This window comes from Emys orbicularis, chromosome 16 (assembly GCF_028017835.1).
Source record: "Emys orbicularis isolate rEmyOrb1 chromosome 16, rEmyOrb1.hap1, whole genome shotgun sequence".
NCBI classification, from domain to species: domain Eukaryota; kingdom Metazoa; phylum Chordata; order Testudines; family Emydidae; genus Emys; species Emys orbicularis.
In genome coordinates, this window is record NC_088698.1 from 26886858 (window position 1) to 26913153 (window position 26296).

A 26296-nucleotide genomic window follows, 5' to 3' on the forward strand; every position below is an offset into this window, starting at 1 on the left:
TTCCCAACTGTAACAATCCAGGCTGCAAAGTGTCCCTCCTTTGGAGGCAGCCTCCCTCATTTTGGATCTATTTTCAGACCGTTTCTAAAGTAGCTGCCTCTCGTGGGGAAGGATTTTGCAGCGCATTTTAGTGAGACCTTTACAGGCTCGTTGTCACCGTTCTGAAAACAGTCCCTTTTTGTTTTTCGCGAGCCAGATTCTTCAGTAATTAGATGGATAAACACGTAAGGGGGTTCCCTTTCGTCTATTCGTCTTCTAAAATCCTCCTTCCTAATCTTACTGTTTGGAGGTAGCTCGGGGGGGGGGGGGAGAGAGAGAGAGAATTTAACAGCCATGTAATGCCAGCATGGATCCGCAGTCTCCTTCCACAAACAGCAGAGTTGCTAACAAGCGCTTTGTGGAGAAAAAGAAATCACCCTCTGAAAAATATATATTAATATAGTCTGTATATGTATCGATGACACAAGAACAAGATAGCTACCGTTTTACAGACGATCATTAGGCTCTCTCTGTCCAGGACAATAACATTTGTCGAACAGGCCTGGGCTATCTGATTCTCTGCAAGGGCAAAAGGGTTTACTTACCCGCTCACCACTGATGAATGCAGTTCTGAAGGTGAAGTTGTGTTGTTTAGCTTTTTTAAAAAACATATTTATAAATATATAGCTATATAATCTGTATCCCCACTTCTCTGGTAAATTTGCAAGTCAAAACGTATCTTGTTAAGACATTTAGAGATCGTTATATGGCAATGGTGTAGCATCAAAAAGCTATAGAAAATGTTGTCCAGTTATGGTGACTGACAGTATCGTTAGAACTGGTACTCGAGGTTTAAATCTAGGTTCCTGTGACAGATTTACGTTGTACATTAAAAGGACAACCAGTGGCTTTCCAGACTACACAGAAACTCAAAAATGTTTCCTCCAAATATTTTAGTCTGTACATGTTAGTGTGAAAACACCTGGTTAACATTTACTGTATGTAAACATTTTAAAAACATCTCTCGCTAGATATTTTGCTTTATAAATAAAATATTTTAAAAGCATAAAATTGTTTTAGCTAAACAGACAAAAAAACATAAGACATGCAAATGAAGGCTCAGAAATAAGGACAACTCCAGTAACATTAACATGAAAACTACACTTAGTAAGGACAGAATGGATTGGGTACTTACAATGTAAAAGAAAAAAAGTTTATCATATTAAATTTTTATGCCAGAATTCACTATTCCTAAGTCTATATTTAAAACGTTACCTTATAAGCACCAAAGGAGTTAATAAAAATGGCCAGGAATTAAGTGTTTAATACAGGAACTTTTTTTAAAATTTATTGTTCAGTCATAATATAGTTCTAAAGCTTAAAAAACCCAAACAAAAATATGTATTTACTTATTTTTGAATTCAAAATTGTTACTGCTGACATAAGGGTGTGCCATGACCTAGTTACACAAGACAAAGATGGATTCCAAATCATAAGGAAAAATCCAAATCTTTTTTATCTTCCTTCTTCATTGAGTCCTTTCAAATGTTGTCAGACATTAATACAACACTGAGAAGTCCTGAAATGGATGGTGTGGATTCAAATAAAGTATCCCCTTTTGGAACAAAGGAAAACCCAGTTGGCCATTTAATTCCATTGCAGAAAAATGGCTGCCTGATCTGTTGGCCTCTCCTTAGCTGTCTGGTGAAGGATGTTTTTAGATCAGCGTCTAATAACTCAAGCCAAATGGAAGCTGCGCGCTGATTGGCTGCGGGCTCCTGGTGCCTTTAACCAGCCAATTACCTAACCACGGCCAAATTACAAACCAAAAGCACAAGATGAGCTAAAACAACATGAAGCCCAAAGCCAGGCGAGACGCTCCTCGCCCAGGAAAAGAGGCAAAAAGAGAGATCCCCAGCTGCCTTTCACCGCTAAAACAAAATGGAAGCTCCACGCTGATTGGCTGTTGCAACCCCAGGACCTTTAATAAGCAAAACTGCTACTTTCTCCCCCTTGTTCCCGTCCTGTGCAATGGACACATTGTAACAACGCGGCTCGCGAGCCAGCGGGGCTCGGTGGGGCTGCGGGGAAACACTGTAGCAGGGGGGCAGAAACACAGCTAGTCACCCCGTGCCCCGGGCTGCTCCCTGGCTGTCCCTGCAAGGCTCAATGAGTGCCCCCAAACTTGTCCCACCTCTGTCCATCTTGTTTAGAAACAGTTTGCGCTAAGGTAAACGCAGCCCGCAGATTCCAAGGAATTTCCTGCATGCAATTAAACCGGGGGAAAATCCCCTCCCGAGGCTAGCTGGGCTCGGGAAAATGCATGGCCCTTTATTTCGGGTGGGGAGGTGCCACGGCTCGGCGAGGCTGGGGGCTTCGCGGCGCGCTGCAGCTGCCGTGAATGTGCCTTCGGTTGAGGGCGGTTAGCCATTAGCCGAGCTCCATAGTGGTGTATTGTGGGATGCCTGAGAAGCAAGCAGAAAGCACACACACAATATGTGTTGGCTCGCAAAAAAAGGAGGCAGGAGCCTTTCAAAAGCAATGTAATGTAACCAGCCAAATGTGAAAAGGAGCTCGCCTTTCGCTGCAAGGAGACGATCGGCCACCTCACACAATGTCTTTCAAGGAGATCAAGGCAGGGGAAAAAGCCAAGCACCCAGAAGATCATGGCAAAAAACAGAGTTCAAGTGAGATTGGGTCTTTTTTCCCCCCTTCTGTCTCTTGTCTCACGGGGGTGAAGGGGTTGTCTAAGAATTCCCCCATTTTAGAGTCTTCCCGGTTGTGTATTTTCCCCCCGCAGCTTTGATGTGTTTAATGGGTGATTCTTAAAATGGGATCTTTATTACATTTTTAAAAAACTTTGTGTTTTTTTCCCCCCCAGGTTGGATCAACGGAATGGAGAATAGCACACAAGCCAGCACTTCTGTCGAGAAAAGAAATCACCACTGGAGAAGTTACAAATTGATTATTGACCCAGCTCTGAAAAAAGGACAGCATAAACTCTATCGTTATGATGGGCAAAATTTTAGCATGCCTGTAAGTGTTTTGTTTTTTAAATAAATTATATACCCCCCACAGACCCCTACCTCGCCCCCCTCTCTAGCAGTCCTTGTTTAGGGGAGGTGTGATGGGGGAAAGGGATTTTTTAATGCTGTAATAATTCATGTTGTAACAAATGTTGGAGGGTGAGGGGAGGAAAAGGCACGAAAGTTACTGCCACCTGACACAATGTATTCAACTGTCAGGATCCCAAGAAGGAGCTAAAACCTGGAGCTTTATTTCTCTGTGGTTCCAATCTGTGTCTATTTCCCAGCAGTATTGCAATTTGACACGTGTGTATGTGTGCTTTTCTCTTCCCCCTGAGGCTTCCCCTGCTTCCTTGTGGTATGTTCCCCCCCCTGAAATTTCTAGCAATATTATTGATGTTTTTTGTGTGTTCTATCCCCTCCCCCCCCCTTGTAGAACTCGGGAATTGCCCCGGTGGATTGTGTCAGAGATCCCAGGATAGGAAGAATATGGACCAAAACCAAGGAGTTGGAGCTTTCTGTTCCCAAATTCAAGGTACCTGCCCTAGCCTTTAGGTTTAGTTTGGATTCTTGTTATCTGTCAACTGAGCTTGAGTTTGCAATAATGTAATGGGCCATTTAAATGACAGATTCTTATTAACATTATCTGGCAAACCGTTTAACAATAATCCTATTCCATAAAGAAATCAATACATCTGTCTGATAGGCTCAGTTTACCTGTTTTGAGTTAGAACTCTGATGCTTGATATAGCTGCTGAAAATACGTTTTTAAGATGAAAAAGTAACCATTTCCTTATAAATTTCTGAGAGTGTAGAGGCTGGATTTCTCTTCAGACTGGTGTGACATTGTTTGTAGACAGTTTCTTTCCCCAGAGTTCTAAGGAGACTAACTCTGTCTGTCTGTTCCAAATGATTTAATTTTCTGCTGCCAGTCTCCCTCCTGGTTCTTAATTATTTGTATTTAATTTTATGTTTGTATAAATCTCCAGATTGATGAGTTTTACGTGGGGCCAGTGCCCCCCAAGCAGGTAACCTTTGCCAAGTTGAATGACAACATCCGTGAAAACTTTCTGACGGACATGTGCAAGAAATATGGTGAAGTGGAAGAAGTAGAGATTCTCTACAATCCCAAGAATAAGAAGCACCTGGGCATTGCCAAAGTGATCTTTGCCACAGTGAAGGGTGCCAGGGAAGCCGTCCAGCACCTGCACAACACATCAGTCATGGGCAACATCATACACGTGGAACTGGATACAAAAGGTGGGAAGCAGATTTTAGCTCCATGCTCTGTCTAGTTGCAACCCCTGCATCCCCTCTCCCCTCTTAAAGTGAGATGCTTTTCCAGACTGGAGGGACTGGATGATTAAAAATACTAATAAGTGAATGTTGCTCCTTCCCCCTCTGTCTGTCTCTCCTTTTCTCTGGGCCATTGGAAGTCACGTGGAGCTGAATGTGTTGTCTGTTGCTAGGAGACAGTCCTGTAATTTACAAAATGCTGCCATCCTGTCCATTTCATTCACTCACACTGACACCCGGTTTGGCAAACTCTGCCCTTGCCATCGCCCTCGTCCCTTTTCAGAATCTCTTTACAAATGCCTTGATCTAAACTGGTGACCGTTTTCAGAGGCTTAGAAATGCACTTCGAAATATGGTTGTAAAGTTTTTTCCTGTCTTAGAAACTACTATATATATAAAAAAACCACACTGAACTACAGCAGGATCCTATTTTTTGAGCTCCTGGTGTTTCACTGGTACTTAGCAACAAACCCAAGTCTGGCAGTAAAAAGTGTACAGCACTTGACACTGTGTGAGAGTGAGCGAGTGTGTGTGTCTCCTCTCTCTCTTAAAGGGACAGTAACACTTTTAATCCTCAGCATGACTGAGCCACAATGGTGGTACTATAGGAATTAACAGTGCAGTAACTATTCAAGTACTGAAAATATTAAAATTCTGCTTATTATTATTGTTTTATGTGTGTTGTTTTTTCCCCAAGCATGCTAGTGAAGGACCTTTCTAAACATCTGGCTAAAAGCTAAAGCAGCGAAGTACGCAAAACGTTACAGGCATTTATTTGTAATTTTTATTATTATTATTATTTATTTGCACTGTAAGCATGACAATTCGAGTTTGAAGCACGTGTTGCACTGTTTTTCTTTAAGAAAGAGGAAGAGCCCATGAACACCTTTCTCTCAAAGAAAAAAAGTGCTATGTTTGTCTCAGTTAACCATACAAAGTATAAAAAAAAGTTTCAACAACCTTCAAGTGCAGTGTTTACATAACATTGGGTATGTAACACATGTTATGTGAGTATAATGGAATAATTTTTGACATTACTGCCTAAATAGTGTAAAAACACCCAGAAAAGTGTTTTAAATCATTTGCCAGTATAAATAAACCATGACTGTGAAATGCATATGCTTTGATTTTGGGATTTAATATTTTTAGCACTATTTCATCTTAAATTGATATATATCCTGTTGATTTGAAATTTGAGGAAGATTAACATATACATTGAAATTGGAGCAAAAGCCACTTTCAGTTTTAATAATGGGAATTAAAGTGGATTCACAGGGGGTGAAAGTAGGTATTAAGAGACTTCTTGAGCAAGCTGATTGGAGAGTTTTTCTCTGTTTTTTGTTGATTTTATATTTCACTTTTGTAATCCTAGAACAGGTGGTCGTTCAAGAGCTAGGAAAGTTAACTGCATGTTAAGAAGTTCGTGGTTTTGCATGTTTTAATTACTTTGGTGAAAACACGAAGACTTCTTAATTTTAAATTGCACTTTCATTTTTACATATAACTCATAAACTCTCTCTATGCCTCTAATTTTAACCTTTTAAAAACTTGTGGCTACTTTGGTTCTTTTAAAAGATGCAATAATACCAGCAATGCTTTGTGGTATGGCAAGATCAGTTAAAATATAATGCTAAAAATAGCAGTTGCAGCTTATGACATCTTTGGCTAAACAGTCTATAATTTTTATTTTACTTATCCATTTATTCGCAATATTCAGCTTTTCAAGAAGGTAGTAAAATATACTTTTATAAAAATTCAATATTGGATTCCAAATTTTAGTAAAATAAATGAGTATAAAAAGGAGTGCAAGAAGTGTTTTATCTGTGTATTTAATGATCATGTGGTCCGAGCACAGGACTAGGAGCTTGGAATTCATGAGTTCAATTCCCAGTTCTGAGATGGACTTCCTTTGTAGCTTAAGGCAATTCAGTTAATTTCTCTTTCTCCATCTGTAGAATGGATATAATAGTTAATTACCTACCTCAGTACCTCTATGGGGGTAATTCAAAGCTCTGTGAAAACAAAAATATAAATACTAAGTATTTATTAATGTTTTACTGAATAAAAAGGGGATTGAGGAAGCTAAGGTATATGTGCTATTTAAAAAAACTAATTTTAAACTTACTTCTACTTTAGAACATTGATGGCAAGTGCTATAATTTCATGTGAATTCAATATTTCAAATGCTCTGGGCCAGATCTCCAGCTGCAAATTGTCATAGCTGCATGGACTTTAACTGGGCGATGACAGTTTACACAAGTTGAAAATCTGGCCCAATATTTATATATGTGAAGCAGTGTTGTAAAACCGAACATTATTGGAGACTGATGGGCAGTATTTATTTAATGGGCGTTTTATCTGAATAATGCAGGATCAAGGTCTTAATCTGGAGCAGATTCTTTAGACAAGTGTATTTGTAGATACTAGTTATGCACAATTATGTACGAGAATTGGGTGTTTGATCCTGCAGCACTTACTCGGGTAGTCCTGTTAAGTGGGAGTACTCACTCACATGAATACATACTATGTGTGTGTGAGCTGCAGGTTCAGGCGTTGAGGTTGTGCATTTTTACTATATTTTATTTCTTTTTCAGTTATACATTACTTATTTTTTTTTATTTGTAATTGAAAAGAAAAAGATAAAAACCCTCGGTAAGAAACATCATCTGCTGTGTTGACTTAAACTTTCAATTTAAAAAAAATTATTCTCACATTCTAAAAAAACAAAGAACCCACCCCGCATGTAAGCAAAACTGAAAATATCTCAAAGGGTCTGATCCAGCTTCTTTTGAAATCCGTGAAAAACTTACTGACTGCCAAATGAGCAGGCTCAGGCTCAAAGTAAACAAACTTGTCTAATATTAAGAAACTGTGTATTTACTAGAATTCAGCAGCCTGAAAATAAGAATGTTAAACACAGATATCAGTATTGCATGAGGGTTTGCATTCTTTAGAACAGTGGTTTTCAACCTTCTTTTCTGGCGACCCAGTTGAAGAAAATTGTTGATGCCTGCGACCCAACAGAGCTGGGGAATGAGAGGGTTGGGGTGCAGGGGTGAGGGCTGTGGGGTGGAGCCAGGAATGAGGAGTTCAGAGTGTGGGAGGGGGCTGTGGGCTGGTGCAGGGGGTTGAGATGCAGGAGGGGATCAGTGCTCTGGGCTGGGGGTCCAGGCTCTGGAGTGGAGCCAGGGATGATGGGTTTGGGGTGCAGGAGGGGGCTCTGGGTTTGGGGGGGCCTCAGGGCTGGGGCAGGAGGTTGGGATGCAGGAGGGGGTCAGGACTCTGGGCTGGGGGTGCAGGCTCTGGGGTGGGGCCAGAGATGGGTTTTGGGTGCAGGAAGGGGCTCTGGGTTTGGGGGGTGCTAATGGCTGGGACAGGGGATTGGGGTGTAGGGTTGGGGCATGGGCTTACCTTAGGCGGCTCCTGGTCAGCGGCGCAGCGGGGGTGCTAAGGCAGGCTTCCTGCATGTCCTGGCACTGCGGACTGTGCTGTGCCCTGGAAGCGGCCAGCAGCAGGTCCGGCTCCTAGGCGGAGGCGCACAAGCCCCCTCCAACTCAGGATCCCCGTGGTCCCACCCACCTAGGAGCCAGACCTGCTGGCCGCTTCCGGGGCACAGCGCAGTGTCAGAACAGGTAGGGACTAGCCTGCCTTAACTGGGCAGCACTGCCGATGGGACTTTTAACAGCCCGGTCGGCGGTGCTGACCAGAGCCGCCGTGACCCAGTACCTTACATTCCATGACCCAGTACTGGGTTGCGACCCGCAGTTTGAAAACCACTGCTTTAGAATGTTCATGCTAGGAAAGTGCTACATACGCATTACATCAAAACACAGGTTAGCCAGAACCTTCTTGGAAAAGAAGTGATAATTATTTTGTCCATTGTGTTCGATTGCATCTCATTTGTATTAATAACACCTCATATTCTATTGGAAAGGTTTATGTGAAAAAGGCTTCTAAACTGGCTACAGGTATTGGCAGAATTGGTGTTGCATTTAGTGAGATGAAGCTTTTCTAAAAGTTACAGTTCTGACACACGTAAACCATTTGACACTTCTGCGAAGAAAAAGATTACTGCTTTCCAGAAAGCATGGCACAGAAACAGAGCAGCCAAATAGAATAAGAGGGAAAAAGCCTACTTAGAAACCCCTCTCAAGGGAGCACATTAACAGAGACTACAGTATCCTTAATTATATATACATCAAGTTTCAAGTGTAACTACTAATGCTGGATTCTGCCCTGGCTAATTTTTTTAATGCTTTCTGGTACCCTTTCCCATTTGTCTCAAAGAGCGGTGGCCTATTGTTAATGCATTTTTTCAGATGCTGTGGTTGAAGATGTGGTCGCTCCCATCATCAGAGAAGGGAGCGCCTTGCATCACTTGTCCGGCAGATTTTTAAGAAACGGTGGCACTTACCTTAAGTGTTGCCCTGGCCTCCTTTGGTGGAAAGATGTTTGCTGAAATGGGGGCTATTAAGAGGGCTAGCTGTGTCTGGGGAAGGCTTAATAAAGAGACTTTCGATGTACGGTGTGTGGCTTTTTTTTTTTTTTTTTTTTTTTAATAAACTTTCATTGTGGTTTGTGCAGGTGAAACCCGTATGCGGTTCTATGAACTGCTGGTTAATGGTCTTTACACTCCGCAGACCCTTCCTGTAGGCAATGAGCAGGATGTCTCGCCAACTGTGAATGAAACTCAGCAGGTACAGTTTGCTTGGGTGTATTTTAATAGTACATTTCTAAAAACTTACAAGCAGACAGTGGTTGATTCAAATAGATTCTCCTATAACACGTGACGTGTGGTATTGTTTTATTCCATCCTGGGGTAGTTTTGTCAGTACATTGTAAAAATTACTTTAAAATTCATTATCTGTATTTAAATACGTTGAATTTAATAACTGGAACTTGCCAGAGCAAATTTAATTCTTTATAAGTGTCATGTGCAAATTCACGCTGTGTCTGAGTGATCTGTGTCCTGTTATAAATATACAGAACCAACTAAATGCATCCAAGAAACTTTAGTAATTTCTGTAATTAAGGATGCCGGGCCAAATCCATCCATCGGGTCCCCCTGTTGAAGTCCATGGAGTGACTTGCAAGGATAAACTTGTCCTCTTTTCTTTCACTTTAAAGGTTATTCTAGGTTTTTGCCAGAAGATGGGAAAGATGTGTGTTTTGAATTTTAAAGGTTAGGGTATCTTTTCTGCTTTTTTTTCTCTTTAAAAATATCAGGAATGCCCATCCTGGTTCCTCCGTAGTTTTTCAGGAGGTTGTCTCATGCGTTTGAGATTTTTTCCTCACACCTTTTAAAATGAAGAATAGAGGTGTTGTGTCATTGTTAAAGACACATCAGTTCTCCAAAATGGTCATTGGAATCACTTGGTTAACAAAAACAGAGCCAAGAAGTTCCAAACTGGGGTGTCTAAAGTTTGGCTCTTAAGTAGTAGTCTGTGTAAACAACTCTCTTGCAACTGACTGACAGGCAGTCACCTGCTTCTTCACGGACCTCCATTTAAATTAGAGAGACTCTTATGGGCCCACGTTCTGTGTGCAATCACTTGCTGGTTTGGAGCCATAGACTTCCAAATAAAAGTGGCCTGACTTTTTTCAGTGGTCTTGAGCACCCTGCGCTCCCATGGATTTCTGTCCACATTTATGTAGGAGTCTGATTATGGATTTAGGTGCCCGACTTGAGGCATCCAGGTTTGGAAGTTTTGGCTTTAATAGTTTTAAACATTGTAGCTATAAATCTTTTCCCCCCTCTCAGTTGCTCACCTTTCTCTCTCTTTGATTCTTCTTATATCCTCATTTCACTAGTTCTCCAGATAGACAAGTCTTGAATACTGAATGTGAACACCAAACTGTTCCCCCCCCCCCCCCCCCCGAATCTCCAAAGTCCCTCAAAGCAAAACCTTTCAGGTCATCTTTCTCCATCATAAAGAGGCCTCATTTCCTCCTCAGCAGGTCACCCTTAAATGTGGAAGAGTGGAGCTGAAAGAGGTTGTGATTTGACTAGATAGTCCAGTCCTGCCACGTGCTGAGCATCCCATGTTGGGCACCTTCCACTCCCAGTGACTTCAGAAGGAGTGGATGGTGCTCGGCACTTCACAGGGTTGTACTTATTGCCTCGTTACAGAGGATCCAAAATGAATGTGTACACGTCCACTATTGTGGGTTGGTTTTCACAGTTAGTAATGAGACCTCTAATTGCTTCATCATTTTTTGTTTACATCAGTCACCACCATTATTGTTGATTAAAGGTCTTGCAATTTATTATACAATATTACCCTGAACTGAATTTTTTTGGGGTGACCCACAGAACGATAATTCTGGTGATTCCTTCAGTTAATATCTACCAGATTCTCCCAAGACACTGCTAATGTGCTGTAGTAATTCCAGTAGAGTAGCTTGAAATTTCTTGATTTGCCTCCTCTCCCCCTGTTTCAGCCCTAAAGGTTAGCTGGTCTGCCTACTCCCTCCTTAGAGCCCTCCCTCACTCAGGGCCTGATCCAAAGCCTATTGAAGTCAATGGAAAAATTCCCATTGACTTCAGTGGGCTTTGGATCTGGCTTTTATGTTGCCCTTGGCTGGGAGTGCGCTCTTGGCTCTCACCTGCAGGCAATCAAATACCCAGGGAGTTGATACATAAATTAATTATAGGAGGAGTAAGTATGACCTAAGCTGCCTTTGTAACCTTTGGAGGAGAGGGTGGAGTGAGGAAGAGAAAGTTCAACTGCCAAATCTTTATGGTCTGCAACAGCCATACCATGCAAAAAATAACTAAATCTGTAAGTGTGTTTGTGTCAGTGTATCAGACAGTTGGGTGCTGCACGAAACCTGACAGTGGCGATGATTCTGTGGAGCCACTGAAATGTGAATTTTAATTAAAAAAGTAGCAGATAACTTTTAAATAGGAACTTTAAAAACTATTACTTCACTGCGGCCTCAGTAATATCTTCTCTGTTTTTTGGTTGGTTGTTTCTGTTTTTTGTTGTTGCTGTGTTAGAGCTCAGGCCATATCCTGCTGATCTGAAAGGGATTTGGACTGGGTAACTCTCTGCTGCCTATCTACATTACTGAACATTGATTTTGGCATGATGCTGATATGACTCATCATTGTTTGAGGGATTTTTTTTTTCTTTCTTTCTTTTTTGTTACTGGCTTCAAACTTTAATCGGATTGTTTGGATAAACCCCTCAATGTGCCTTTGAAGTAAATTTCATTGAGATCGATTATTTGGCTGTTCTGCGAGGTTCGTGTTTTTTAGTTTTTAGATTCCATAGCTGGAAACACTCTACCTGATCATGTGTCTTTGTGAAGTTTCTGTTTAATTTTTGTTTGTTTGTTTGCAGTTCAAACACAACCTCTTTACATATAGTAGATAGATTGACTCTTCTGCTAGAGCTTAACATGTGGCAGGTGGGCAGATCGGGGGTCTGAGCCGACAATCAGACCAACACAAAGCCCCATTGACTTCCACAGGTTCTGTGCTTGCATACGGGTCTACTATGTGGAACTGATTGCAGGTGTGGGGCCAGTGTGTATATGTATATGGTCTGATTTGATATGTATATGGTCTGATATGTAAACTAGCTACTTGGGTCCCTTCATACTGTGTAAAACAGTCTTAATCTTTTGGTTTCAATGGTACTCTTCCATTCTCTTCTCTAGTTACATTCAGAAACCGTTGACAGAATTTTTTATTTTATTTTCAGTATTCTTGATGTCTCATGTTCACCTGATTCTCTTGACCTTAACGTTGCTGCCAAAGAATAAATAGTATTTGCCCATTTCCTTCACTTCCTCTCCTACAGACTTTTTTAAAACCAAAATAACTGCCTACATATTTTAACGGATAATTATTTGTGTATGACTTGGTTTTCAGAGCTGCAAGCACCCACTACTGCCATGGAAGTCAATTGGAAGTCTTGGTGCTCAGCTTCTCAGAAAATCAGACAAATAGGTTTTGAATGTATATGTGTGTATATATCTATATCTATTATTTACTTTTATTTTATTTTTTATAGTTGACTGATTCTGTAAAACGTCTGAAAGACAGTAACCTTTCTTCTGCGGGATCATCCATTACCCCAAACAGTAGCACCCCGTTTTCCCATGATACAGCCTATTCCAGCAGTCGGCAAGACACCCCAAACTCGTATAGCCAGTATACCCCACAGTCCCAAGGAACCCCACTCACCCCACGACTGGGGACTCCGTTTTCCCAAGATTCAACCTATTCCAGTCGTCAAACGACACCATCTTACCATTACGGACAGGACTCTGGGTATAAACCCAGGAGACATGAAACAAAATTTACAGATGCCTATAATAGACGACCAGGACATCACTATGTCCATAACTCGGCAGGTGTTTACAGAGGGTCAGAACATCAGTTTAGCACGTTCAAGTCTCATCAGCAAGAGCCAGTACAATATTCTCACACTCCTCCCTTGAGCCACTCTGGTTCTTCAAGTTATAAATCTGCCTTCTCTCCATACCAAGCACCAGCTGTATTTCCCCCATCTGATGAACAGCAGTATCCCCAAACTTCCAGAGACACTGAGTACCGGAGACCTGCACCACCTCCAGCTGAGATCTTAGTAGAAAGTAGTGTTGCTACGAATATTGATTTTGTTCCTGTGAAAGAAAAACAGGAGGAACTCCCATCCCTGCCACAGTCAAACTGTCTTACCGAACAAAGTACAGCATCCTTCTCTCAGACTCCAGAAAGGAGTGAGACACCTGGCACCCCAACCATGGAGTCTGAAATGCAGCATAACAGTTTAGACTCAAGGATTGAGATGCTCTTGAAAGAGCAGAGAACAAAGTTACCTTTTCTCAACGAACATGATTCAGACAATGAGATCCGAATGGAAGGTAGCCCTATCTCTTCCTCCTCCTCCCAGCTTTCTCCTATCCCATTGTATGGCTCTAACTCTCAGCCCAGTTATAGAGCTCAAACCCCATCCTCACGTCCCTCCAGCACTGGCTTGGAGGACATTAGTCCAACACCGTTACCAGATTCTGATGACGACGAACCAATCCCTGGGACAGCTCCTCTGAGTCAGAATTCAAGAGGAACGTCAGAGGCCAGTATGACTCCTATTGATCAGCTGAGTAGGACATCCAAAGCTGAGACTTCGGAGACTAAAGAAATGCTGCCTGGTGACCAGACACCAACATCAGAAAAAATGGATGAGGTAAGAGAGAGAATTCAGATAAGCTACACGAATGTCTATGTGACTAGAACAAGGTGGAGCATGTACTCTATTCAAAAAGTGGTCTTTAGAAACTGCTGTGGTTTTGTTTGTTTGTTTGTTGTTGTTTTTTGAGCCCAGGTGGTTTTAACCAGGTTTGACTCAGGGAGTTGGTAATGGGGTAGATGTGACATGTGACCGGTCTTAGTCCGGTTCCTGGTTAACAGGCATCCCTATTTCAAGGACAACCCCTGTAATTGGTAGTTTCACGTAGGGAGCTCTAAGATTGAATAGGCCATAAAAACTGAATTCCATCTTGGTGGTGCTCATTCCAGCTTAGGGTTGAAACTTATTGGTGAGACTGAGGAAATTTGCATTACCACTGCTCATGCAGTTACTGTCCTGTGGATCAACAGATTTTTGAGTCACCAGAGCGGTCAGTCCAATTCCGCTTGCCAGCTCTGATGTCCCTTTTAAAAAATACATCTACTTTGGTAGTTGTCAAATTGTTTATTCCATCAGGTGTGAACAGGAAACAGTTGTTGGGTTCTAACATACTCTTTCCTTAAGCGATTTAGACGAGAGGTAACTGACCTACTGGGGATGTGTTCCACTGAGTCTTCCAACAATAGAGCACAGCCTGCTGCCTCTAATGGAGCATTTGGGGATGAAGGACTTCAGGAGCGTAACTATATGGAATGCTGCCAGCAGACAGAGAGTGCATTGCAGTGGGTGTTTTATTTGGTGTTTCAATTGAAACAAATGTGAGTAACATACTGTAATGTACAGTTGGGTCCCAGTATAACATGTCACTGACAGTCAAAATATATATCTACACAAGTGCCTGACCCTTCTATTCAGTACTGTTTATAACAGGATCTCAAGCAGATGAAATTATTATAATTTGAGTACAAGAAAAAAACACATTCAGGGAGACATCTAGTATTCTAGATTGGTTCTGTCTAATAAGTGAACACGGTGTAAAAGATAATTTGCTTTATTTATAAAGCATTTCTGTAATTAAACTGGCAGAAAATACTTCCATGCTCCAGTAAACAGTTGCTGTGTTTCCACCCTAGAAGTGGCTGCATTTCAGGAGCAGGTGCAGCATTCCTGTGCATCTGTGGTTTGCAAAATGCTTTGGGATTGTTTGGTTGAAAGGCACTACAATCATCAGATCACACGTTTTAAAATGTTAAATAAGGCTAAGAGGAACATTCTCCTCAGATCTATTTTTTATGCCTAAATGATGACCGATACTTTGTGTGTGTTTTGTAAGTAAGTACATGTTCAAATCTTTTTGAACTTGACCAGCACTGCCGTCCCTGCTTTAGAAGCAGCTCAACCACTTGGTGTGCCCCCATTCTTTTTATAGGCTGACCCAGTCTCCACCCCTCTGGTAACATGACTGGAGAGGTCCGACGAAGTGGGCATTCACCCACGAAAGCTTATGCTCCAATACATCTGTTAGTCTATAAGGTGCCACAGGACTCTTTGTTGCTTTTTACAGATCCAGACTAACACGGCTACCCCTCTGATACTCTCTAATACATGTTTCCTTTGACGCCCCAGTCTTGGTTGGGAAGTGGGTTTTAAACCAGAAGACTGGCCCTGCAGGATTGAGAGAGGATATTTTTGAAAAACCCACGTTTTGTGACTAGCTTATTCACAGATGGAAACTCTGCATGATCTGTTGGGCATTATGGGCTTGAATCTGCTTTCTTCTAACGACGAGCATTTCATCACATTTTAAAAATTGGACGAATGCCACTGTGATAGTTTGGGGTCAGGGACTTTCTACAACTGCAATGTTAACGTCCCTTACTGGCCTCAGAGGAGTTCCCGGTATATTGTATTAACAGATTGTAACATGGGACAACAATGTGCAGAAGTTGAAGCCTGTGATTAATCTTGTCTTCCCTTAACGAGATATCATTGTCAGAAGTTCATCTTCACGGTTCTGTTGCACAAAACGGAATACGTTCTAAAAGCCTATTTAAAAGTCAAAAAGTTGCTAACAGTATCTCAAAACCTATTCTCCCTGCTGTTGTTGTCTTCTTACAAAAAGGTATTCTATTTTTTTTTCTTCTTAGAGCTGTTTGTTCAGAAATTCCTATTATTTACAAATCACCCTAAAACTATTCCAGTGCATTTAAAAAAATGTATGTGCCTTTCACTGCTCCTTTATGATGTGTGGGCTGGGTGCTTTTTTGCTTCTCTCCCCCCAGTGACCGCCCCCTCCCAGTTTTCCACAAACTAGGTCCTGGCTACCCTCCCTTTTGCTGAAGGATTCTTTGAAGGACTGGAGTTGAATAGCAACTCCACCAGAGGCTGAAATTTGAGCTGTAGCTTTCCAAACTTCAAGTGAGTCAGAAAGGAGTACTGAGTCTTGGGCTGGGAAAACTGCAGCTCAGGCATCAGCCTATTGTGATGTTACTGTTCAGCTCCAGTCCTTCAAAGAATCCTTCAGCAAACAGGGAAGCCAGGACCTAGTATTTCTAATGTGTGAGGGGGAAGAGCAGAGCCAGAATTAGTATTTGGGTGGGGAGGGGCCCGTGGTAGCCATCTTTGTGTCTTAAAGAAGCAATCAAGGGCAGATACTTGGAACCTCTGTTTCCTTCATAATTCGCTTTTAAAGTGTCCGACTGTGTATTGATGTACAGTCTGAGTGCACGCTCTGTCTGTAAACACGCAGACTGTGACGTCTCAATACTTGTAATAATAATACCCCCAAAAAAGGTAGCAGGGAAGTTTTCGTTTAAGGTGGCCGCAGCTTTTCATGGGCCCAATCCTGCTTCCACCAAAATGAATGGGAGTTTTGTCAGTGGGAGCAGGTTTTGGCTTTACCTCAGAATTGCTGTTCTGCAGTAACTCTTGTTCTCTAGGGAAAGCACCATGTACCCTGCATAAAGGCAGGAAACCCAGAGTTGCAATTGCAGAGGTTAAAATGAAGAGAGTGAGGCTGATCCCACATTAACTCTGCAAGACACCCGAGTTTGATTCCAGGATCTGGCCTGACTCGTTGAGCTTGGCAGTGTGTTTGGCTCTGAGAAAGGGAATGCCATGCTTCTATTGGCAACACCTACCCATGGCTAATCTCAGGATAGTGATTATGGGCTCCAAAGAAAGTCCTGTTAGCTGCTTTCTTTCAGCCAAGGGAAGCTTAAGAAGCAGAGCCTAAAGTGGAGTTGAAATGTGGGCTGCGGGGAAAGGGGCAGGAGGAAGGGATCCTTTACAAAAAGCACATGCAAGAATTTAAGAAAACCTGTAGAGCTCATTCAAAGTAGTCTCGAGTTCGGGAACAAAAACTGGGGCAGTGAAATAGAGTTTAGTTAAAATTTTATTTTAGCAAGATTCCATAGGTAACACTGAGAAAAACCTTTTGTCCTGCCTAACTGAGTGACAGTGAGGAAGGTGTAATCATATCAAGCTCTTTAAAAACAAAAAAAATCTTTGCGTGGGGTTTCAGAAGCACAAGAGTTAAATATGTAACATTTGATGTTTTGACATCCCACTTGAGCCAGGTCTTGTTTTTGCTTGAGGCCTGCTACAGGAAGAGGCCCTGCATATGCATATTGGGGAGGATGGTAGTATCAGAACAAGTCACTTTGTTTTATATTGATGGTGCCTTTTGTGTTCCAGCATATGAAGACTTTGGGTCTTTTTTTTTTTAAAGCAGCTTTTTTTTATGATAAGAATGTCATCCGATTAGCACTTCACTTATTAGGAAATACTTTTATGTTGATGATCAACATCCTACCAACCGTCCTTGTAAATTGCCTATGCACCTAGATACCAGAGTGACGGGTGCCTTATAAATGCCTAAGATGATAATGAAAATAGGACTCCTCGGAAATAATAATGAGGAGGCTGTTGCTCTGCTCTGTACTTTACTTGCTGTAAGTTTTAGTAAAGGGTTTTGTGACACAAATGGAGATTACATAATATGCAGTTGTCCTGAGGACACCTAAAAACTGCTGATGAAACCAGCTCCAAGAGCAAACTTTGTTTTAATGCGGTGGCACAGTTTTTCTTTGTCAGTTGATGCTGAAATGTGTCATCACAGGATTGCAGTTACTTTATTTTATATTTTTTTTGTAGAGACTTTCTACATCTAAAATTATAGATCAGCATAAACTGAAATGAGCCAAATTCATCCCTAGTTAAGCTCCACTGAAGTCATTGGAGTTCCATCCAGGATGAATTTGCCCTACATGTTTAAATGTATTTAAGCTTTTGTTCCTCCGTAGTTATGCCTAGACTTCGGAAACTTTACCATGGAGCTGACCTGAAGAAGAGCTGTGTGTGCTCGAAAACTTCTCTTTCACCTCACTCACTTTGTCTCTGTAAAAATATCAGACAGGCCAGTTCCATTCTACCTCCCTAATTCCCCTCCTCAGTTTTAACTGGATATGGCATTCTTCCTCCCCTCCTGTTCTAAAGTACTGCAGAGAGTTGTGTGCTGTCAAACAGCAGCTATATTCGCACCCTAGAGTTGGTTGCATTTCAGTAGCTGTTGAATGGATTCCTATTAAACGTCCATCTAAATTTGCCTTTCGCAGTAGTGACTGTTCAGGGGAGCAGAGCAATGCCATCTGTGCTTCTAGTACTAGAACCATTGTGCCAGTGAAGGGGGACCACAGGAGCACTCATAGCCAGCCACGCCTTGCTGCTCCTTTGTAAAAGGATGCATGAGCTGCCTGGGAAGCTATCTCTTGATCAGGGAGTGTGGCCCATACCTTTTTGGAGCTATGCTGCACTGTGCAGGCAAGAACCAGCGCCCCTGTCTATAGTTCAAAAGGTTAAGATCCTTAAATGCTGCTGAGTGGGGCGGAAGAGACCTCCCCATGTCATCTTTTCCCCATTCTCATTCCCACTCAACCCAGGGCATGATCTGGCTCATCATATGTTAACTGCTTGGGGATCCTTTAAATACACAGTGATTCGGTTCATATTTGTTGAGGCTGGACGTTTCTGCCGTATCCTTTTCTGTAAGGCACAGAAGTTTTAATTCAAGGCAAAAAGCAATGTAAATGCACATTGAGGCTGAGAATTTAAAACCTAAGAGCCAGGAAATTCAGAGCTATGGTTTCCACAGTAGCAGTGTCTCAGCCCTCATGCCCATAAATAGCTCTGCAAACTGTTATGTATGTGCATTATTTGTATGCGCACCTGGGACCCCATTTACAGCTAGAATAGGAACCATCGTCTCTGGACGGGGTAGTTGTGTGGGAAAGTTGCACTGAATTTCTTTGTGTTAATTAAAGATGAAAAAACCCTGAGACCTGTGACTTATTGCCCATTCTCATAAACACACCTTGTGTGATTCAAATAAAACAGGCATTTTCCTGAGCTCTGAGGTCTCTAGAATGCGATCATGCTTCACAGAACCTGCTCATAATCGAAATTCAAGAAATAGGTACATGTTGTGACCATTAATTTCCATCTATGCAGCCAGCCAATGTCAGTGTAGCAGAGTCTGGCACAGTAGCTCTGTTGTATATGTGCATGATGTCACTTATGCCAAGCTTGTGCAATGTAAGCAGTGAGAGAGAACTACTTAAACTATGGATTCCGTTCTGTCATTTTTTACTCAAACAAAGCGCCTCATAGAAGACATTGTTACTGGAGGATTGGACCCTAAGAGTGTAAGGTTACTCAAGGGAAGGCAAATGCCCAAATCCATTAAAAGATTATTTAAACAGGACATTACATTTGTCTTTTTCAAATCCTCAGAGGTCTGTTCATTTCCAAGTGTGAGTCTACTGTAAAAACAGACTATGTATAATCATTTTATTTGAATGTGCTCCTTGGGACAGGTTCTGCTCTTGTGTAGAGGGTGACCAGATAGCAAGAGTGATAAATCGGGGCACTATTTTCTCGAGGTGTTTGTGCGCATAGTTGCTTATATAAGACAAAGCCCCTATTATCAAGACATCTGGTCACCCTAGGATAGGAGCCACCGCAGCAGCATATAGGGACCTCAAATAGCCCTCAAAAGGGCCATAGGAGAATTCCCACCCCCATCCTGGCACAGGCACTCAGTACCCTGACCACCCTTTAAACCTCAGGGTAGAGGGCATGCTAGGGGCAGGTTCATGCCCCCAAGTGCTAGGGGGGGGAATTTTGAACTGCTCCAGGCTGCAGAGCAAACCAGAGGCCGCCCTCTCGAGGCTCTTGTAAATTGGGGGCTGCGCTGGCTCCTGAAGCAGTGCAGAATTCTGAGGGTGCAAAAATTGCTTAAACGAAAGCCACCTTTTCCCTCCCCCAGAGCCTCCTGGAGGTCCAGCGCAGGATTTCAACCTTTGTGTGGATTTGGTGTCCTGTCTGCTGCTCTGAGTGATGAAAATGAGCTGTTACTGGTTTATACGCCTGCAGAGCCAGTACGGCTAAGAGACTGAAATGGACGGGCTCTCTTCCTCGTACAGTCTTGGATTTGTTTTCTAACTTCCAGTTGGTCCCTTCTACGAAACTTCATTGAAGGCAAAGGAGTTGCACAATTGTTACCTTCAGTCATAATTTGCTCTGTAGAATCCATATTATTGGTGATGGTGCGAGAGAGAGACCAACTTGATTCTCACATACCTGGTTGCATTTGCAGGGCGGGTAGTTAGGAAAATAGTAACTTGCTTCTGAACAGAGCACATCGGATATGGAGTTGAAGGGAGATGACAAACCCGGAATTGCATTTTTTTACAGTCACTTTTCAGAGTAGAACTACATAGGACTGGTCAGAACTTCAGTTTGGTTATGTAAGTACTGTATTGCGTTCATACATACATATATGCAGGGATAAACGTGTTTTTTAAATGAAGAAATATTTCACTAGATTTTTATACATAGCCCTGATAGTGAAACAGAAGAACAAAGGAACACGTGTCTTGTTAGTAACAAAACTAGAAATGGTGAAATGCTTTTGAGTCTGACTGAAAAATAGAAAGCATGTTGTGGTTGAGAGGTCCAGTGCTTCTTTCACTGTCTGGTGTCATGCTAGGACTTTGAGGCTTTTAAAGTTTGCATATCTAATATAAGTGACATTTTCATACCCTTTTATAAATCACTGTTGCTGGTCATATATCCTCTTTTAATTCAGTTTTCTCACAGTTTTACCGTATGTGGTTTTCTTAACATTTTCAGCCATTTAAAGGAATGGCTATATATTATTCCTATTTAAATAATAAGTAAGAATACTGCTCAGAATTTGCATTGTGAAATCTGTAGAAGTTCTCATACTCTAAGGTCATACTGCAGCTTTTAAGGCTGTGTGTGTGTGTGTGTGTGTGAGAGAGAGAGAGAGACAGAGTGGAGGTGCACCATTATACAGTGCAAGTCCCCATCCACCAGCATTCCTCCTAGAGAAGCATGCCCCAAATGGCAACTCTGTCACCCTTTCCAGGGATGCAACATGCAGTCCTTCACCGCCCAGCTAGAGTTGCTTGTTGGTATAGAGGAATGAGGCTGTGGCCCTGCCACTTGTCAAATACCTATGGCCCACAGGGGATAATATCAGGAAACAGAGACTTTGCTCCTCAAGGGATTTATGACCAACGCAATAGCTGGTGAATGGTCCCTGTTTTACATATGTCTAAATCCTGCTTTTCACAGATGTGACCATGCATAGACACAAAGCAGTGTGAGCTGTTCTTCTGGTACTAGAATCAGCCTGCCAGTAAAGGGGGCCGGAGGAGGACTGTGCCCAGCACACCTTGCTGATCCTTATGACCAACTCCTGTACAAGGACATTAGTGGGGGAGACTCTTGTGCTGCCTTCTCCTCCCTTTCCTCTTGTGCTCCTATGCAGGGTTTGGATATGACTTAGCCCCAGAATATCATAGGGGCTTATTAAAAATGCTTGATTGTTATTTTTGGCATTTTAATTTCTGCTTTTTGTAAATAGTACTTTCTCTAGACCTTTGTTCCCATCAAAGTCCAACCATTAGTTGTGATGTTATTGGATATTTAAGTCTCATAAATGCACGTGGCGAGGTTTCATATGATAATAATATATACCTTACCCAAGAATTCCTTCAGTTTCTCCGATTAGTTATATGCCCAATTGTCCTCAGCACTTGGTGGCTGTGGAAAGTGACCAAGTGAAAGCAAACAAATTACTTGGTAACAGTGTGTGGCAAAATGAATGGCATTGAAAAATCATGCCAGTGTATTAGGTAATCTATAGATATATTGAGAAAATAATTGCTGTTGACATATTGTGCTAGGCTGTCTGCTGCCAGCATTAATCTCTCAGTGATTTTTAAGAAAACCGAGAAGCCACTGTATTCTGTGTTCAGAGTGCCCTGTCTGTCTGTCACACACAGAGCAATAGATTGACTAGTGCATATTCAGATGTTCAATTGCTGTTGCCTTCCCTGATGTTCCCTAAAAAAAAACAGTTAATGAGTAGGACTTATGTACACGTCAGCTGCAGGTCATGATTGCGCCCCATTAATTTTGGTTTTCGGTTTGGGGCTTAGTTTCTACCTAGTGCAGCAAAGGCAAAACCCAAAATGAAACCAGTGAGTTCGTTAAACCCCATGTGTGTCATACCTGTGCACAAGAACTCGTTTGATCCAGACTGCTGTCTCAGGTTTTGTTATAAAACTACCAGTTGATCTTTTGTAAATGTTGTACCCATCCAGGGATAAGTTTTTGCTTTAGGTGTTATAAAAGATTGGGAGGCCTAAAAAAGAGTTTTAGTATTTGTAAAATTTTATTTGTTTAGCCTTGGCAATGTGATTGTACTTTAGAATGTACAAAAATAAAGAAGTGCCTGTTCTGAAAAGATTACAGTGTAGAACACTGGCACATAAAAGTCAAGATGCACTAGGAAATCTAGAGATGGTGAGTTGGATTTTTTAATGTTCTCTTCCCCTAACTTATAGTAAAATCACTTATAGGTTTTGCAAAAGTGAATTTTTAGGAGTGATTTCAGTTAAGGGAAGTTGGTGGGTTGGGATCCTGAGATCATTCTATGCATAAAGGACAGCATGAACAATGCACAGAGACAGGAATGAGAGAAGGAAATGAAACCATTAGGTTTCATTTCTCTGTTTGAACCTGGAGCTGGCAGAGTTTCTCCTGGTTTGGAGGCTTGGTTGCAAAAGGGTCACACTGCTGTAATAAAATTGCCAATTTTCACATTTTACGATTCTTGTATTTTGACTTATGCATTTTGTTGGTGGGATTTAGGTTTCATTTGCAGATTTTGGTGTGTTCATTTTGATGTAATGTAGATTTATACCTCCTGTGGAGGTGATGAACATATGATAAATACAATTTATCATGATTCTTTGACCAGCAGCTCTCCTCATTTACCTACTATCCATGAAGTAGGTTGATGGCAGAGCTAGAGAAAGAACCCAGGAGTCCTGAGTCTGCAGCTTTAACCAGTAGCCTGGGAGTGAGAGACAGTCAGACATTTTCTTACACTTCTTTCTGGAGAAAGCTTAATATAATTCAGGACAAGGATCGCATAACTGTGTTTTTGTTCAAGAAATGTGTTCTTTTCACATGACTATATGGGATCGAAATGTAGTTACTACAGTAATGAAGAAAGACTCCTTCTTTAGAACAAGCAGACTGATTTTTTTTTTTTTTTTTTTTGGTAACCAGATTCCTCACAGCTTCCCCTTCTCCCAAAGTCTTTTGCAGAGACTATTATTCCAGGTGGTTGGTGTTTTTTCCAGCCACTAAACTTTAATCCAGAGCACACTAGTGATATTGCTGCAGGCTTTAGACTCGATCAGGTCAGGTTTAAGTTAATGTTTGGAAAATAGTTTGTAGGGTTGTGCACCATTCATCTCCTGTGGCTGTGCAGTCACTAAATATATCCATTTCAGCTGGAGGATGTTGTGGGTAATGGGGTCCAACTGCATGTTTTGGTGGGAACATGGAGTTAATATGGGCAAAAAACACAGAAACCTGTTATCGTGATATGAGCTTTGTATGTTGCCTAAAACATAAATAACTCTGAAAATACAAAGATCTTTAGTACTGAACCAAAACCTTTAAATTCAAGTGAAATGTAAGGAAAAGCTGAACAGAGTCATACATTGTAGTAATAGGAAAATGTGGTTAAAATAGTATATTTTGACTAGGGATCCATCTTTGAATTTGTTCAAACATTATTTTTGTTTTTTTAAAAGGGATGTGTCCAGTCAGAGATGGCCACAAATTTAGATTAAAAAATAAGTTGTAATACAAAAATCTTTTACAAAACCTAAGTCCGTTAGAAATGTTTCCTTAAACAAGTGCTGTGTGAATGTCTCACCCTTATGTCTGATCCTTCAAAAGCATCATGTATGTGGATGCCTGCCCATGCAGAGCCCCATCGCAGGACTGAGGTCTAACAGATTTTTTGCTTTTAAATTCCAATGGAAACAGTTTTTTGTTTCAACAAACACTCCACTGCATTGTCTGCAACCCAAGCAGCGCAGCCTAGTGCAGGAGAACCAGAAAGTGAAACTTGCTGTAAACCAAAATGATCTTTCTCACTACTGGATATTTGTTTTCCAGTCCTGCCCATGACATTCTAGGTACTGGGGACATATGCAAAGATGACAGTACCTGTTCTGAAGGCCTTACAGTAATCGGTTTTCATTGTCATTAGAAAAATACAACCTTGGGGTGGCATATAGAGTAAAATGTAAAAGATTTAAAAGATTTTAGCTGTTAAAAATCTATAGTTTTATTAACGTGGATGAAGATTTTGTTGGGCGAAGGAGAAGCTATTGGACTAGACTCATCCCTGATGGAACTCAATTGACTTCAGTTGGACAACACCAAGGATGCACTCGGATCTTTATTATTGATCTGATAGCATAATTTTAAATGGTCCAAAGAATTTAGTGTCTATACGCTTTTGACTCATATTTTTGGCCATTTTCATTAGTGTGCTGTGGCAACAATAATACTCCACAATTGCCACTACTTTTTAGCAAGATACAGCATTAATCTTGTCTGCAATGTGTTAAGCATATTGATTACAGTATATGGAATACAATTTAATTACCTACTGTTCACTTTTGCCCTTTTTAAAGGAGTTGAGGATAAATAATCCAAAGTAAAACGGTATTAACTGAAAACCATAGGGTAAGGTATTTTTAAAGGGAAGATGCATGATTGGTCAATAAAGAGACCGAGGCTTTGGTAGTTAATGGACTAAATCAAGTAGGTGAGTTGTGGTGGACTTAATTCTGAATACTTAAGCAAAGAGCTGTCTTCAGTGTGGAGTTATGGCTTTTCTCACAATTGTTTGCATATAGTATTTTGGATGAATAATCTGTCTATGCAGGTACTCATCTGTAATTTCAAAGTAATCAACTAGTCTAATGGGAAAGCATATTTTGATAAAAACTTTATCCATCTGGAGTAATCTAGAAGTGGCCTAAGACAGAAAATATCATTTATATATATATATATATATATATATATATATATATATATATATATATATATCTCCGCGGTACGCCCACATCTTGAATACTGCATGCAGATGTGGTCACCCCATCTCAAAAAAGATATATTGGAATTGGAAAAGGTTCAGAAAAGGGCAACAAAAATGATTAGGGGTATGGAACGGCTGCCATCTGAGGAGAGATCAATAAGACTGGGACTTTTCAGCTTGGAAAAGAGACGACTAAGGGGGGATATGATAGAGGTCTATAAAATCATGACCGGTGTGGAGAAAGTAAATAAGGAAGTGTTATTTATTCCTTCTCATAACACAAGAACTAGGGGCCACCGAATGAAATTTATAGGCACTAGGTTTAAAACAAACAAAAGGAAGTATTTTTTCACACAACGGACAGTCAACCTGTGGAACTCCTTGCCAGAGGATGTTGTGAAGGCCAAGACTATAACAGGGTTCAAAAAAGAACTAGATACATTAATGGAGGATAGGTCCATCAATGGCTATTAGCCAGGATGGGCAGGGATGGTGTCCCTAGCCTCTGTTTGCCAGAAGCTGGGAGTGAGCAACAGGAGATGGATCAGTTGATGATTACCTGTTCTGTTCATTCCCTCTGGGGCACCTGGCATTGGCCACTGTTGGAAGACAGGATACTGGGCTAGATGGACCTTTGGTCTGACCCAGTATGGCCGTTCTTATGGCCTATTGCATGTACACTCAAACGTGTTTAAAATTGATATATTGAACACACAAAAGCGTTGTTAGGGGAGAGATTTTAATAGGAGGGAAATAAGAGCTTTAGGTTCTTCCCAGCCCATCCTCTTTGGATCCTGGACTGGAATTGTAATTCTAATAACGTTACTGTTCACTCTTTCAGTGATTTTCAGTCAAGAATCTCAATAATTTAAGCAAAGTGCTTTAAGTGTTATCATTCCCATTTTTACAGATGGCGTAACTTAGGCCCAGAGAGGCCCACAGTCTCACAGCAAATTAGGAAAGGGAACCAAAGTTCAGTCAGGAACCAGAACACAGGTTTCCTGACTTTTAATCTCTTGTTCTAACTAATAAACAACCTACCTATTTGCAGTGACTTGCTTACTTTCACGGTGATCACCTCTGAAATAACTATCCCAGGATTGCGACTTTCTACGGGAGAGAATAAGTGAAGAATCTGGGCCTATCCAAGCACAAATCAGCAAAGAGAGGGCAAAGACTGGCTATAGAAGTTCTCAGCAGGCGAGAATAAGATGGCCTAGTCTGCCTTTTCCATCTCTAAATTCAGTTATTCAAGTTTCCTTCTCTACCTATTTTACATACAAACTGCGGTGCTATCCTTATAAATGTTTTTCATCAAATCAAAATGCCAATGGAAACACCACCCCAGTTGAGGG

The 26296-nt window shown here is 41.3% G+C and overlaps 1 protein-coding gene across 1 annotated transcript in view; it reads left to right on the top strand.

Annotated features, from left to right (window-relative positions):
* The first annotated feature begins 2443 nt into the window (after positions 1-2443).
* Positions 2444-26296, top strand: part of SETD1B (SET domain containing 1B, histone lysine methyltransferase) — a 65314-nt gene continuing 41461 nt past the window's right edge. The window contains exons 1-6 of the mRNA XM_065417632.1: positions 2444-2666; positions 2861-3015; positions 3442-3540; positions 3995-4265; positions 8886-8998; positions 12323-13498. Of these exons, the coding sequence (XP_065273704.1) occupies positions 2594-2666; positions 2861-3015; positions 3442-3540; positions 3995-4265; positions 8886-8998; positions 12323-13498 (1887 nt within the window). The 5' untranslated portion in view covers positions 2444-2593. The remainder of the gene's footprint in view (positions 2667-2860; positions 3016-3441; positions 3541-3994; positions 4266-8885; positions 8999-12322; positions 13499-26296) is intronic.